A 14,932-nucleotide genomic window follows, 5' to 3' on the forward strand; every position below is an offset into this window, starting at 1 on the left:
ATTTCTTTATTATTATTTAGCCCATGTGACATTTGAAATGAGCATATGGTAAAAGCGTGGCCCTTTCATGGCCAATAGCCTATATAGCTATCTGTATTAACTTGAATTGTAATGCAAGTCCAGCTCTATTAACATGCATTAATTATGCAATTCGATTGATTTTTGTTGTGTTTTAAAATCACTTGACTCTTATTTTAGACTTGACTGATTTACAATGATACAGTCTTATGTACTTTTATTTAAGTTAGCACGGCTTCTTAGCAAGATTGGCATATATCAAATCCTGACTCAATAAAATATGAGTATGCTGTATTATAAAAGTTAAGCTGCAGTTAACCTAACAAGCAGATGGCTGATTCTCAGCCCCAGGACCAGCACCAGACCAGACCGACCCATATTCGCCGCGCTGTGTATTCTGGGAACACACAGTAGTTTCAAGATGGCGGCGAGCAGGAGGCTGGCCAAGGTAAATCTCCCGATCCCGTAATTTTCATATAATTTGTAATGTGTAAAGACGCATTGGCAGCTGGTGGACTCATTCGGTCTTCGCCTAAATGTATACCTGTTAATGTTGTTTGAAGACGCAGTTAGTGTCTGTTTTTAGCTGTAAACTAAATAAAAACGAGAGGTCACTACTGGCCAACTAGCTAACGGTTAGCCGACCAAATGTTAACGTTAACTTAGGCAGTAAAGCACCGGCAAACTACTAGGCCAGAGAGTCGAGAGAAGACAGCCGCGGAACATATTTTCGGTTATTAGCCAACTGTAGCTTTCGTGCAGCTATGGGTTGTTTGACCGAGGGAGTGAGTTTAGATGTTGCGACATAATAAGACCGTGATCGAAGAAGGCGCTAATCAGCTAACTTGCTATCCTCATATCGTAGCTGCGTTTCAGCTAGCTAGCTAGCTAACAGTTAGCCAGGTTGGGGAGTTCGTCACAAGGAAATGAACTCAGTTTTAATCCACAGCTAACATTTTTATTGCTGTTACGTGAAACAACCCGACAGTAAATGTCAGGACAACAGGTCGGTGAGACTTTGTAACGTTACAGTTTGAACTTGACGACACACAACAATATTAAGCTTTCCCAGCTAACGTTAGTTGGCAGAACCGAACAAGGAAATCGGCCTAAAAAACTAAGGTTGGAGTAAAGCATTTCCTTAATTAACTTAACAAATTGGGGCTTTTGTTTAGACCGTTACCTAGTAACTAAAATAATCAAATAAGATGAGACTCCACAAGATATGTCAGACACGGTTCCGCAGATGACAGTGATTGAAGATCAGGCGTATCTTTTGTCGTGTTAATGTGGGAATTAACACGACCAGTATATCAGAAGGTTGGGAAGCAAAGTGTGTAATTCCCCCTCCTTACTTCTTCCCACCATACCTAAAGATCCTGGGGGAAATCCTGAGTAATCAGACCCAGCACCAGTGTCTTTATGACATCGGGAGGAATAGTATAAATTATTCCCTGGCTGGTTACGGGCTTCTCAGCACACTGAAATTATGATATAACAACATAATAGCACTTAAAGTTTAATAAGTTGTATATTTTTTTTAAATCACCAAGCTCTAGAAATCACATTTGATGAGCCTTGATGAGTTATATGTTCTGTATAATTATATATTCAATAACAGTAACTAACTACAGCAGTTATATCAACAAAGTGTAGGCTATTGTATAGATTCTGGGTATTTATTTCAATTCTTATTGAATGTAGCTCTGATTTGTGGGCACATTATTTAACAGAAAAAGCAAAAACCTTTTTTATGCAGATTTAGGCTGTCATAAACAGCCATTTGTAAATGACAGTTTCTAAACACTGCTTCTACTGTTGACATGGGGCAGAGTGTACACAGACACAAGCTTAACTCCATTGTGCATGCACCCTTACCAACCAGTGGAAGTCACTAGTGCTGCAAAAACTTAAGGCGACTTCTTACCTGCAATCAAAATTCTTGCAAGGCAAACTGGAGGCAGCACTTTCAGTAATTGGATCAGGGGTGGTGGGCTAGAACTTCACAGCCATCTCCTGTCCTTAAAGGGTTGTTTTCATTTTTTTCAACCTGGACCCTATTTCCCCATGCATTTGTGTCCAATAGACTGATGTGAGCAAAAATCTTTGAAATTGGTCCAGTGTTGAGCGTGAACCCTCACGAACGTGGCTGCAATGTAACTTAATCGGGCAATTGTGCACCCTCGATTTTTGTCCACTAAAAGTGATTTGTTTTTGCCACTGATGGGCTCAGATTGTAACTAAAAGTGTCTGACAACATTATCGATATCAGGAGGTGACCTCTTGTCCGAAGACAGCTGTGTGGAGAGTGGAACGCGAGTCAAAAGATTTTCAGTGCCATGGCTCAATATTTAAATGCTTTCAAGAATGTGGATGAGGTCATTATAATTCGATGGCCACCGGTATTCATTTAAGCCAGAGTATACGGACGAAGAGAGTGGAGGAGGGTGAAGCAGCTTCTGTAAGCCTGCTGCGCTCGGGGACATTGTTTGTGTTCTTGTGGGTGCTGTGCCCCTTTGCCCAAAGTGGAACAATGCCGATGTCAGGAGTGGGACCTTTTGCTGCTAGATATCTGTGGTCTTGATGTGTCCAGTGATATACCTCGGACACTTCACAATGCTTTGTCACCATGTCAGAGGATTCCCCCTCAAATCAACAGGGTTCTAAGACATGAGCAAATACAAGCCATTGTCTTTATCGAAAATCTTTTTAAGATAACACGAAACCATGGATGTGTTATAGCCTATTGACTGCATGAAAAACTTTGCAGTCTCTCTCTCTCTCTCTCTCTCTCTCTCTCTTCCCCCCCCTTTACGTCCATATACTCTAGCTCAAATGAATACGGGCAGCCATTGAATTATTGTGACCTTATCCACACTGTCAAAACCATTTAAATATTGAGCCATGGCACTGAAAATCTTTTAGATAACACAAGCCTATAATTTCTGCAGCCTACTCCAAAACCACAGACTCCCGGAAAGCCTTTCCTGACTCACCTTCCACTCTTCACACCGCTGTCTTCGGACAAGAAGTCAGTTTACATCAGAAGTTTAGTTTACAGTCTATTAGACACAAATGCATGGGGAAATAGGGTCTTGGTTGAAAAAAAAAAAACAGAAATTACCCTTTTTAAGTTGCATTGTAGAGTGCTAACTCTTTTTAGCCAAAAAGTAAACGCTATACACGTGTTAACACGCACATAACCAGGAAGGTACGATAAGGGAAATTAAAAAACACCTAAAGCATTTTTTTAAGCTTTTTTTTATTTATTTTTTTTAAATAATGCCCTGGATCTACACTTGAACCAGTTCCAATTCAAAACTGGTTCTCTGTACTCAACCCCTTTTTTAAACCTGGACGTTGTGTAACTTCTGTAATATACAATGTTTGCTTTTTCTTTCAGGAACTTGAAGAGATTCGCAGGTCTGGAATGAAAAACTTCAGAAACATTCAAGTTGAGGAATCAAACCTATTGTCATGGCAAGGGCTCATTGTTCCTGTAAGTAGCCACTCCTTGTTTGACTGCTCTGCCATTTGTTGGCTCACAGTTTCCTTTACTGACACCCTTTCTTGAATTCCAGGACAACCCTCCTTATGACAAAGGTGCGTTCAGAATCGAAATCATTTTCCCCACCGAGTACCCTTTCAAGCCTCCCAAGATCACATTCAAGACAAAGATCTATCACCCCAACATCGATGAGAAGGGCCAGGTGTGCTTGCCCGTGATCAGCGCAGAGAACTGGAAGCCTGCCACCAAAACTGACCAAGGTGGGTTTGTTAGGCCACGTCCACACATACCAAAAACAATCTTTTTTTCATTTTTTTTTTTTAACCAGTCTTCCCTGGATTTGTTTCAAGTGTTTGCGTCCAAATGAATGCATTTGTAAAAGACTCAACACGCTACTTCATATTCCAGGCCTATAGGTGGCGCTGTTTCGGCTACAGAAATTCACCAAAAACGGAGAAGAGCATAGTCACTTCCACTTCCCATCATAACACGACGTTCTCTTAATACATCCATGGACTATAATAACTTTCACCACTGCTCATTTTATAAGAAGCAAGCAAACGTGTCTTTGTTTACATTGTATAATATGCTGTTGGATTGCTTTTTATTTTGCAATTCTGTCTGCCATCAGACATGATTGCAGCGCGCTAGCTACCAGAGCTAACATTAGCTCTGGTAGCTAACATCAGCAGTCAAACAAACATCAATGATCCAATGTCTTTTTGACAATCTACACTCTTTTCTTGCGGTAGCCTTCCTACTCGAAGCCGTGGTAAATGTTACTATAATCCATTCAAGGAGTTGATAAGCAGACAGATTAGCTAGCTAGTTGATAAATTACATTCTTCCACTTTATAAACAGCTAACCATAGCAGCTAACATTAAAGTTGCGTCCCTGCTGGAGCATCAGCTACTTTAGTGATGTTTAACGTTAGCTACATAATGTTAGCAATATATCTTGTGTAGAATCCAGGACCGGCAGGGCAGAGGGAAGTGTCAGGGAGCAGAGACAAAGTATTTAGATGAAGTGAGCTGGTTTGACCATGGAGATGGGATATGCTCGCTTAGCTTGACCGTGGCCGTGAACTAGCGCTAGTGCGGGTAAGAGGTCGAGGGGTGTGGCGATGACTTCATCGATACGGACGTATGTGGTTTTATGCGTTTAATGCGTTTACAGAATTCATTTCGACGGTCGGCCCAAACGATGCAAAACATGTGCGTTTGCATCAAATAGAATAGAATAGCCTTTATTGTCATTGCACTGTGAAGGTACAACAAAATTTAGGGTGCTCTCACAGAGCCACCCTTGCACCACACACACAAAAAAAAAGAAAGAAAACAAGGAATGACATGTCCAGACAAGAACAGGCTCAGCGCGCAATATTTAAAATACTATCTACTAAGATAATATAAAAAATATTTATTATGTGCGTATGTATTTAAATATAGATATCCATAAAATCTAAAAGGTAAAAAATGTCTGTAGTTATTAAAGTGTGGAGTGAGGGCTTATGACAGATTGTCCATGAGTGTCATGGACAAAGTGAGTGTCCATGAGTATTGGCAGTCCGTATGGCCCAGGGAGAAAAGCTGTTTGTCAGCCTTCTGGTGTGTGATTTGATTGACCTGTAGCGTCTCCCCGAGGGTAACGGATCAAATAGGGGGTGAGCAGGGGTTGAGGTTCTCCTAAGGCAGCAGGAGGTAACAATGTTTTCCAGGCTCAACATAGCTAATGCACTGCAACAACGGCAGCGTGACCTGGGAATCTCTCCTATTGGTTAACCCAACAGGGAATACAAATAATTATCAGACACCAAATCTGTAAAAAAGCGTCTCCGTGTGGAAGGCTCCTTAATGTTACAGGCTCTGTAGGTGAGCTGATGCTACATAATCACCTTTTGTCTTAAATCTCACAGTATTACGCATCCGTGTTTCTACACACAGCAGGGCTTTGGTAGAAATTGTTCGACAAAGATGCTAACACAAGTTTTAGTGCCAATACCAAAACAATTTCACTTTCAATACTTGACTTTATGGAGTAGACAGTATAGAAACAGAAACGTAACAATATTGACCTTGCATACAGTTGACCTACATTGAGTGTGACAGCACCAGGATCAAAGTCATTACTGCAAAATAGTAATGGCCTCTAAAGTTATACAGTTATTATTCAGCTTCTTTTTTTTTGATTATTTTTGGGCTTTTCTGCCTTATTTGACAGGACAGCTAGGTGAGAGATTCAAACCCTGGACCTCTGCGTCGTCGCATAAACCTCTCAGTATATGTGCGCCTGCTTTACCCACTGAGCAACCCGGCCACTTATTCATCTTTCTTATTGGCCAAATCACATCGTTCTCTCACGGCCCAACCGCAAGTGTTCTGCGTGGCACGGGATTCAGGAACCTTTAAAAAATAAGCCACTCAAGGTAACTAGGCTCTATTTAGATGGTGTAGTGGACATATTTCCTGGTTCCTAGCTGATAGATGGGGTGTTTCTCCTCAGGTTTCTGTCAGCGGCTGGAAGTAACTAGAAGTCTATGTTGTCTGGAGGCTAATGCAGTTAACTGAAATTTGACATTTGCCTTCATGACATCAGTAGCTGATGGCTGGTAGAGGGACAGCCCACACAGATCATCATATTTAAAGGGCTATGGCAGTGGTTTTACATGTATAAGCCAAATTACTACTATATGCTTACACCTTATGCTAGTGTCAGTCATTTCCCAAAGCTATATATTAGCTTTTGTAATTTAATGGTTTACATTTTAATAAATATTTCGGTTATCACCCAACCTAAAATCCAGTGCTTTGCCTATTAAAACACAAGTCAAATAATTATGAATTAATATGATTTTGCTTGTAAAACAATCTTTTATCCTAGGACTAGTTTTTATGACCAATATATATTCCTTCTGTGTAGTTCAGTGCAGGATAGATGTCCAACGTCCTATGTTCTGATTGAACAGTCTCTGCTCCATGAAGCACACCACGTCTCTGACCAAAACAATCTAGCTAGAAGGAATGGACAAATGTGTCGCCTTTTACTGTGAACCTGCAAGAGAGCGCTGCAAAGCAGGCAGCACGGTGGCTCAGTGGTTAGCACTTCTGCCTCACAGCAAGAAGGTTCTGGGTTCGAACCCAGGTCGTTCCAGACCTTTCCGTGTGGAGTTTGCATGTTCTCCCCGTGCTTGCGTGGGATTCCTTGCATGCTAGGCAACTAGGACTACAGTTGAAAATTAGCCAATTGGCTAACACTGGCGCATTTACAGAAATGTTAATTAATGTGCATTGTCCTAATCAAATAAATAAATAATAAAGCGGTTCATCCGCTGCCTCGCTCTGACTCAGTGGCTCCTAAATGTCCCATTCAGAGCTTGCATAGTTTGTGGTGTGTTACAACTACACCACCAGATGCTGTCTGTTGGTTAGGGGGGTTGGTATACAAACCTAGGCCCACCGGTTGGGTTAACCCACCTGTTGGGTTAACCAATATGAGAGATTCCCAGGTCACGCTGCCGTTGTTGCAGTGCATTAGCTATGTTGAGCAAGCGTCAAGTCTAATTCTGTTAGTGTACTAAAATGAAGGGGTCCTGGAGTAAAATACAACAAATGCCATTTGCATTAATTGGTAGATGGCTGCCAGCAATGTACTGTAAGTTGTAAGTTGTATAGGACTTACTGGGGTGATTGTGCAAAACCGCTGGTATGGTCCCTTGTTTAACTCTACCTGTTCATGGTGCTGTGAAACTATAGCATTGTTCATATCTAACTTCATTTCCTTGCCTGTTTGTGTCTTGCAGTAATTCAGTCCCTCATTGCGCTGGTGAACGACCCCCAGCCGGAGCATCCCCTTAGGGCAGACCTAGCAGAAGAATACTCAAAGGACCGTAAAAAATTCTTGAAGAACGCTGAAGAGTTTACAAAGAAACACGGTGAAAAGCGGCCAATGGACTGATCACCTGACAAACGTGTAGCCCTCTCTCTGTCTCTTTCTCCCCCTCTCCTCCTATCTCACCTGCCCTACCAAAAACCAATCTCCCTCTCGCCCCCCTGCTCTCCCCCACACCTCACCACCTTCCCCGCTCACTCTCCTCCCCCCTTCTCCCCCACACCGGTCCTCCCTGCAGTCCAGGAGCTGCCCATCCTCAGCCTCCCTCCCCATCCAGGACTCTCTGTGGATCAGACAGCTTCCTCCACCTCCTCTTACTACTGCTCCTCCTTGGCCATAAATCTCCAGATCATTTCTAACTTTCTACTCTTTTCTTAATGTGAAAATGGAAAAGAAATGCTAAGGGAATATGATGTTCAAATGAAGTTAGATGGAAATACTGCATAATGTGTTAAATTTTTCTTTATGCGTTCCCTCTATATAAACGACTCTTTTGTTAAATAGATCTCACTTAAACATGATTTTTCTGAAGTATTTTTTTTATTTTATTTTCAGAGCAGTAAATCTGGTTAATCACTCCATTTTTTCTTTTGCCCTATCATCAATAATCTTGTAAGCAAAAACAAACAAATGTGACAGAAAGAATGGAAGTTGTAGGTAGGACCTGGAGGTGTGTTTCCCTTACTCAACTCCACTGCTTCTGGAGTTGCACTGTACTCTGAGACGATCCCCCCCCCCCCCACATCTCCTTCCCCAGTTTGCAACCCACTGAGCAGAAACAAACATAACAGGCCAAACATGAATTGAATTGGTATTGCTGAAAATGCTAGAGAAGATGCTTGAGTGTTAAAGGAAAAAAAAAAAAAACTCCAACCATGCAGACATAATTAGCAGGCCCTCAAAGACTATCCCCACATTTGATGGTGGGTTTTTGCAACACAGATCAGTTGACCTCTCTCAGGCTAAACCAGTTTTCAGCATGATAAATAGCTATTGTGATTTTCTTTTCCTTATTAATAACAATTTGCTTTCTCCTCTTGAAATTGTTTGTGTGGCACTTGATATATAAAATTGGTAATGTGGGAAGAACCTGTTTGGTTAATTTGAATCTTCCAGGCATGTCTCCTCTCCCACTATCGGGCACCCCAATATAACCATCTATCACATTAGAACCGAGCCTTTACCACACAGACATATTCCAGTGGCAGTGGACTGTCAGCTGCTGAAAGGGACCTAACCTGTTGGGGGGGGGGAGAGGAGAAGCTGGTAAAGGGTGCACTCAGTTGGAATGAAGCTCAGCTCCTGGAGGTGGTCCTAGAAACAAGCACCATGAAGGCAGTTGGGAGAGGGCTGGCTGTCTGGGGATGTGTCCGGACATGGAAAGGGACTGTAGTAGCCAAAAACCACCATGTAACAGCTGTTTGATCTGGTCCCAATATTGTTTCATAATAAAGATGGCTAACCATTTGGCCTCACTGTCTGCCTGGTAGTGAAGTGGATGTTGCTCATATTTGTCTTTGGACGACTAGACAGAGGAGCAACATGATTTGATTTACAATATGATAAAAACAGGTTGAAGCGACCTCACCTGTGTAATTTAATTAACATTAAAAACGTGCATGTAGTTGCTCTATAGTTTGAAAAAAAAAAAAAAAATCTCAACTCACGGCCCACTGAGCTTTTAACATATCACAGTCTTCTGCAGTGGAAGACTCCCAACATTGTGAAATATAGTTGATAGCTGTTGAAAGCCAGTTAGTAGACCTAGAGTTAAGATTTAAGATTTTTTTTGTTGGTAATCTGTTGTCATATAGTTTTAGACATATTGTCCACTTTGAATCCCATTTACTACAAAGTGTTTACTTTCAGAGTATCCTTAAATATAATTCCGAACACAAATGTGGAGAGAAAAAATGCTACTCTTAAGTTTTTAGGATGCAAAGATGTGCAGATGACCCAGTAAAGCTGTTATTTGGCACTGGCCACTTGAGTGTAACTCTTAAGAGGCACAAAGGCACTCTAAAACTTGCCCCGACAACTGCCGTTTTAGCTGAGTGGAAGCTCATAGACAGCTGCAGCTACTACGTGTTGACTGCACCGAGTCGGCTCTTTTTTTTTTTCTATCGACTGTACTCTTATTTATAGCGATTAATGTAAAATTGGCCGGAATTCAACACAAAGGTAAGAAGTAGCTTCTAATAGTTAAAGGTTTGAGTTTGTTCCACTTTAATCTGTAGTAGTAGTTCTAGGATATTTAATTACCGATGACTAATGGCAGGGGTAGAAGAAGTACTCGGACCCTTGAGTAAAAGAAGCAATGTAAATATACACCGTTACAGGTAAAAGTCCTTTATTCAAAATGTGAACGTAAGCGTAAAAGTGTCCAGCCTTTACTTCAGAAACAAACGTGGTCACTTTGTAACACACGTTATATATTAGGGGACCACTAAGGTCTATGTAAAAGAGACTTCAGATACAGTATTAGGGGACCACTAAGGTCTATATAAAAGAGACTTCAGATACAGTATTAGGGGACCACTAAGGTCTATATAAAAGAGACTTCAGATACAGTATTAGGGGACCCCTAAGGTCTATATAAAAGAGACTTCAGATACAGTATTAGGGGACCACTAAGGTCTATATAAAAGAGACTTCAGATACAGTATTAGGGGACCACTAAGGTCTATATAAAAGAGACTTCAGATACAGTATTAGGGGACCACTAAGGTCTATGTAAAAGAGACTTCAGATACAGTATTAGGGGACTACTAAGGTCTATATAAAAGAGACTTCAGATACAGTATTAGGGGACCACTAAGGTCTATATAAAAGAGACTTCAGATACAGTATTAGGGGACCACTAAGGCCTATATAAAAGAGACTTCAGATACAGTATTAGGGGACCAGTAAGGTCTATATAAAAGCATCCAAAGAGCACCATATCATGGGACCTTTAAGACTTAGGGGTCCAAGCAAGTATGCAAGGCAACGTGGCTCCCAGAAACTTGGAACCCCATTGTAATTGCATTTCATTTCTTTTCCAGAGGTAAAAGTGTCACTGCAGCCTAAACTGTGCATCTCTGTAACAGGATGGTATGGTCAATAGTGTCGAATGCAGCCCTAAGATCTAGTAAGACAAGTATGGAGACAAGACCTTTGTCTGAAGCACTTAGAAGGTCATTAGTAATTTTCACCAGTGCCGTCTCTGTGCTATGATGCTTTCTAAATCCTGATTGAAAGTCATCAAACAAACTATTGCTATGTAGAAAATCACATAACTGATTAGCAACCACCTTCTCAAGGATCTTGGATAGAAAGGGAAGGTTAGATATAGGTCTATAGTTGGCTAAGACCTCAGGTTTGAGGGTGGGTTTTTTCAGAAGAGGTTTTTTATTTTAAATGACTGCGGTACATAACCTATTAATAAAGACATATTGATCATATCTAGTAACGAAGTGTTAGCCACGGGTAATGCTTCTTTAAGTAGCCTCGTTGGGATGGGGTCTAAGAGACAGGTAGATGGGTTAGCTGAAGAGACCTTTAACATTAATTGCTGAGGGTCTATAGGATAAAAGCAGTTTAAGTATATGTCAGGTCTAGTTGTTTCTAGCAGTCTGTCATTTAAAGGTGAGGTTGAGGGCAAGAGGTGATGAATTTTATCTCTAATTGTTTTTATTTTATCATTAAAGAAGCTCATGAAGTCATCACTACTCAGAGCTAGAGGAATAGATGGCTCAGTAGAGCTGTGGCTATCTGTCAGCCTGGCTACAGTGCTGAAAAGAAACCTTGGGTTGTTCTTGTTTTCTTCTATTAGTGATGAATAATAGTCTGATCTGGCCTTTCTTAGGGCCTTCCTATAGGTTTTCAGACTGTTTTGCCAATCTAAACGAGATTATTCCAGTTTGGTGGAACGCCATTTACTTTCAAGTTTTTGCGAGATTTGCCTTAATTTACGAGTTTGGGAGTTATACCAAGGTGCTAGATTCCTTTGCTTCATCGTCTTCTTTTTGAGAGGAGCAACAGAGTCTAAAGTAGTCCGTAGGCAGGCCGTAACACCGTCTACACAATTATCACAATTATTTGAGAGGGACTAAAGTTAACATAAAGGTCCTCTGTTTTATTAAAGCACGGTAATGAGTTTAGTGCTGTTGGAGTAGCTTCCTTAAATTTAGCTATAGCACTGTCAGATAGGCATCTAGTGTAGAAGCTTTTATCTAATTTCGTATAATCGGGTATTAAGAATTCAAAAGTTATTAAGAAGTGGTCTAATAATAAAGGATTTTCTTCAATTTTGATACCATATGCCAGCACAAGGTCAAGGGTGTGGTTAAAACAGTGCGTGGCCTCATGCACACTCTGACTGAAGCCAATAGAATCTAGTAGTGAGTTGAAAGCAGTACTAAGGCTATTGCTGTCAACGTCCACATGGATATTAAAATCACCTATAATAAGTACTTTGTCTGATTTAAGGACTACACATGCGATAAAAATTTAGAATATGGACCTGGTGCTCGGTAGACAACAACGAATATAATTGGCTGTACTGATTTCCGTATTGGATGTTGAAGATTAAGAACAAGGCTTTCAAAAGAGATATAATTTAGTTTAGGTTTAGGATTAATTAACAGGCTTGAATCAAATATGGCTGCAACTCCCCCTCCTCGGCCTGAGCCTCTAAGAATTTGAGTATTAATATTACTGGGAGGAGTGGCTTCATTTAGACTAATGTATTCGTCATGGCCCAGCCAGGTTTCAGTAAGACAGAATAGATCAATTTGATTATTGGATATCAATTTGTTTACTAGTACTGCTTTAGAAGACAGAGATCTGATATTTAGTAATCCACATTTAATTTTCCTATCATTGCAGTGGTAATTTTAATTCCAATTAGGTTGTTAAGTATTGCCCCTTTCTTGGTTACCTTTGATTTAACTGATCTTAGTCGAGGAACAGACACTGTCTCATTTTTTGGGACAGGCTGTGGCTGATGTGAACTGGATGCTAAATTGACTATGTTTGCAGTCAACTTCTTATTACTTAGGGGCTTCACCACTTTGTATGGTCTGTTGTTGATTATAACTGGAATAGTACTAGTACTACATGTTACCCAGCAGAAAACATTTTCAGATTCATCCACTTGTAAAGTGCCATCAGGATCAATACCTGGGGGGCATGAATCTGAGATATTTTCAATAGAATGTCAATACTTGCCTGTCAGTGTGTTCGTTATGTTGTCAGATAGCAGCCTGGCTCCGTGTCGGTTTGGGTGGAGACCATCACACTTCAGCAGGTTGGGCATCTCCCAGAACAAGTTGAAGTTGTCGACATAGGGTAGTCATAGAGTTCTAACATTTTAGGGAAGGTCAGGATGAAGTGTCAGGCAGTCAGAAGTCAGGAGAGAAACAGCACCCCCGCACTGGAGGAGCTTCTAACTCAGGTCCAGCTTTGGGAGTTTATTTCTAAAGAAACGAGTCAGGTGAGTGGTAAAGACTCACTGAAGAGGAAGATGGTCAACTTGAAATATGAAATATTAAAAAAATATTGCTCAGTATTTCTTATGTTATGTTTTCTTTGACTCCACAAGGCAAACAACTGAGGTTGATAATGAATTTGACTGATACTGGAATTTAATGTTTTGTTTGTTGGAGAAAATATGTTTGATAAATGTTGTAGGAGGGTTAGTTTAAGCATTTGTTCAAACGTTGATGCTTAGGTAGTTGGTATAAAGTTATGTATGCTAAAGGTATGTTTTAAGAAGGTAAGTGGTTTTGTTTTTGATAATATAAGATAATATGATGTGCATATACAGTATAATGCTCAAGACTTGACATTGTCCTGAATTCAACTAGTTCATGAGGGATGCTTTAAAGCACGTGTCAAACTCAAGGCCTGTGGGCCAAACACGGCCCCGCTATAAATTAAGATTTACAATAAATTATGGCTCGCTTTGTTGTGCACCAAACCAAAAGGATGGGAAACAGTTTTTCAGACTGTAATTACGTGAAACTCAAAGCAGAATTTGGCAGATTTGCCAACTTTGAGACTCATAAATTCCACAGACCCAGAGAGTTTGCATATTCAGACCTGTGAAACAGTGTGAGTCGGGTAGGCTTTTAAAAATGTCATCATAATGATTGTTTGCTTGACTAAACTCCATGATGACTAGGGAACCTTTTTGCTGACTTTTTTTGGCTTTATGTGGACCAAACTGTAAGTGAGAAAGCTATTTGAGACTTGCAACAATACATTCAAAGATATTTGACTCTTTCGACTATATAAAGCATGTCATACATGTCGGCCCTCGATGGATTCTCGTTTTCCAGTGTGGCCCTTAGTGAAATAGAGTTTGACATCCCTGCTTTAAAGTGTCCCTCGATAACTATACTCTTACATCTACTCTAAATAGTATTTGGACAATTTTCAATGCCCAATTTTTGACATTGTTTTCGAATAATTTTCATGATTTTTTTTGTGAAATTCTTTTTAAGGAGGATTTTTTTGAAAGACAGAGCTTGTTGATGGACCTATGTATGATGGAAATAGGATTGGACAAACCATTTCATGCTTTATGCAGGAAACCCTCATCTTCGATCACATATTCTAAAGTCATGCTTCACTTACCAGGTTTTTCTGGTAATTTCTTCAGTATCTCATGGTGTTCAGCAAATGGAAGCACAGAGCAGGGCCAGCTTCTAGTCGAGGTGCAGCTTTTGGATGGGACTATTTTGGAGTGTTTGAAAAGAGAAGCAGTTAGGGAAGTGAGTGGTAAAGACTCACTGATGAGAGTGATGTGCTGGTAACCTCTCCTTTCAACTAGTTCATGAGGGATGCTTTGAAGGAACACAGAGGAAGACTATATGGATACTTTTCAATGTTTCATATTTGAGACTGAGATTGTTGATGGAATTGCGTACAACCCAAACAGGATTTTAAATAAAGGTTCATTCTTCATCTAATCAACACATCTGTGACAAAATATTCTCAACTGAAGGTGTGTTTACTACATTATATTCAGTCGTATTACATCAGGTCCTTGTTGTGTTTGGGGGTGATTGTAGCTGTGTTTTTGTAATTTTCTGTGCTCAAAATTTGAAATTATAATGTATTATTGTTTATTATTTGTTTTGAAACATATCATCTTACTACCTTTTTACCGAGCTCAATGTGGTGAATTGTTGAGGATTTCTTTCTTATTAAGCCCTTGTCTCTCTTCAGGGATGGTCTCTAAAGGCATACTGAGGAGAGTATTTTTATATTCATACCTCAAGATTTCACATTTGTTCATTATGTGTAAAAATATGAGATTTTTATGAGGAGTTTTGGGAAATGACTGAGCTTGTTGATTGACTTGTACTTTGGAAACAGGATTTGACATAAAGGTTTATGCTTGTCCTTGGACACACTTAACTCACTAACTGAATCAAATAATCCTGAAAATAGATGGTGCTGGAGCAGCAGGCCCAGACTTGGTCGTCACCGGCCATCAGAGCTGCGAGGGCTCTGCAGTTAGACCCCAC

The 14,932-nt window shown here is 40.3% G+C and overlaps 1 protein-coding gene across 1 annotated transcript; it reads left to right on the top strand.

The window, feature by feature from the left end:
• Positions 1-337: 337 nt before the first annotated feature.
• Positions 338-8,895, top strand: LOC114555192 (ubiquitin-conjugating enzyme E2 L3). The gene is made up of 4 exons (XM_028577411.1): positions 338-466; positions 3,422-3,517; positions 3,600-3,786; positions 7,327-8,895. The coding sequence occupies exons 1-4, from the start codon at positions 440-442 to the stop codon at positions 7,479-7,481; spliced, it is 465 nt and encodes a 154-aa protein (XP_028433212.1). The 5' UTR covers positions 338-439; the 3' UTR covers positions 7,482-8,895.
• The last annotated feature ends 6,037 nt before the right edge of the window (positions 8,896-14,932 follow it).

This window comes from Perca flavescens, chromosome 5 (genome assembly GCF_004354835.1).
Source record: "Perca flavescens isolate YP-PL-M2 chromosome 5, PFLA_1.0, whole genome shotgun sequence".
NCBI lineage: Eukaryota > Metazoa > Chordata > Actinopteri > Perciformes > Percidae > Perca > Perca flavescens.

What these genes read in the sequence shown, in the direction of transcription:
- LOC114555192 (XM_028577411.1), top strand. Translation starts at nt 440, where the DNA reads ATGGCGGCGAGCAGGAGGCTGGCCAAG. An exon ending in GGCAAGGGCTCATTGTTCCT is followed by an intron (nt 3,518 to 3,599) that starts GTAAGTAGCCAC and finishes CTTGAATTCCAG; the next exon opens with GACAACCCTCCTTATGACAA. An exon ending in TGCCACCAAAACTGACCAAG is followed by an intron (nt 3,787 to 7,326) that starts GTGGGTTTGTTA and finishes TGTGTCTTGCAG; the next exon opens with TAATTCAGTCCCTCATTGCG.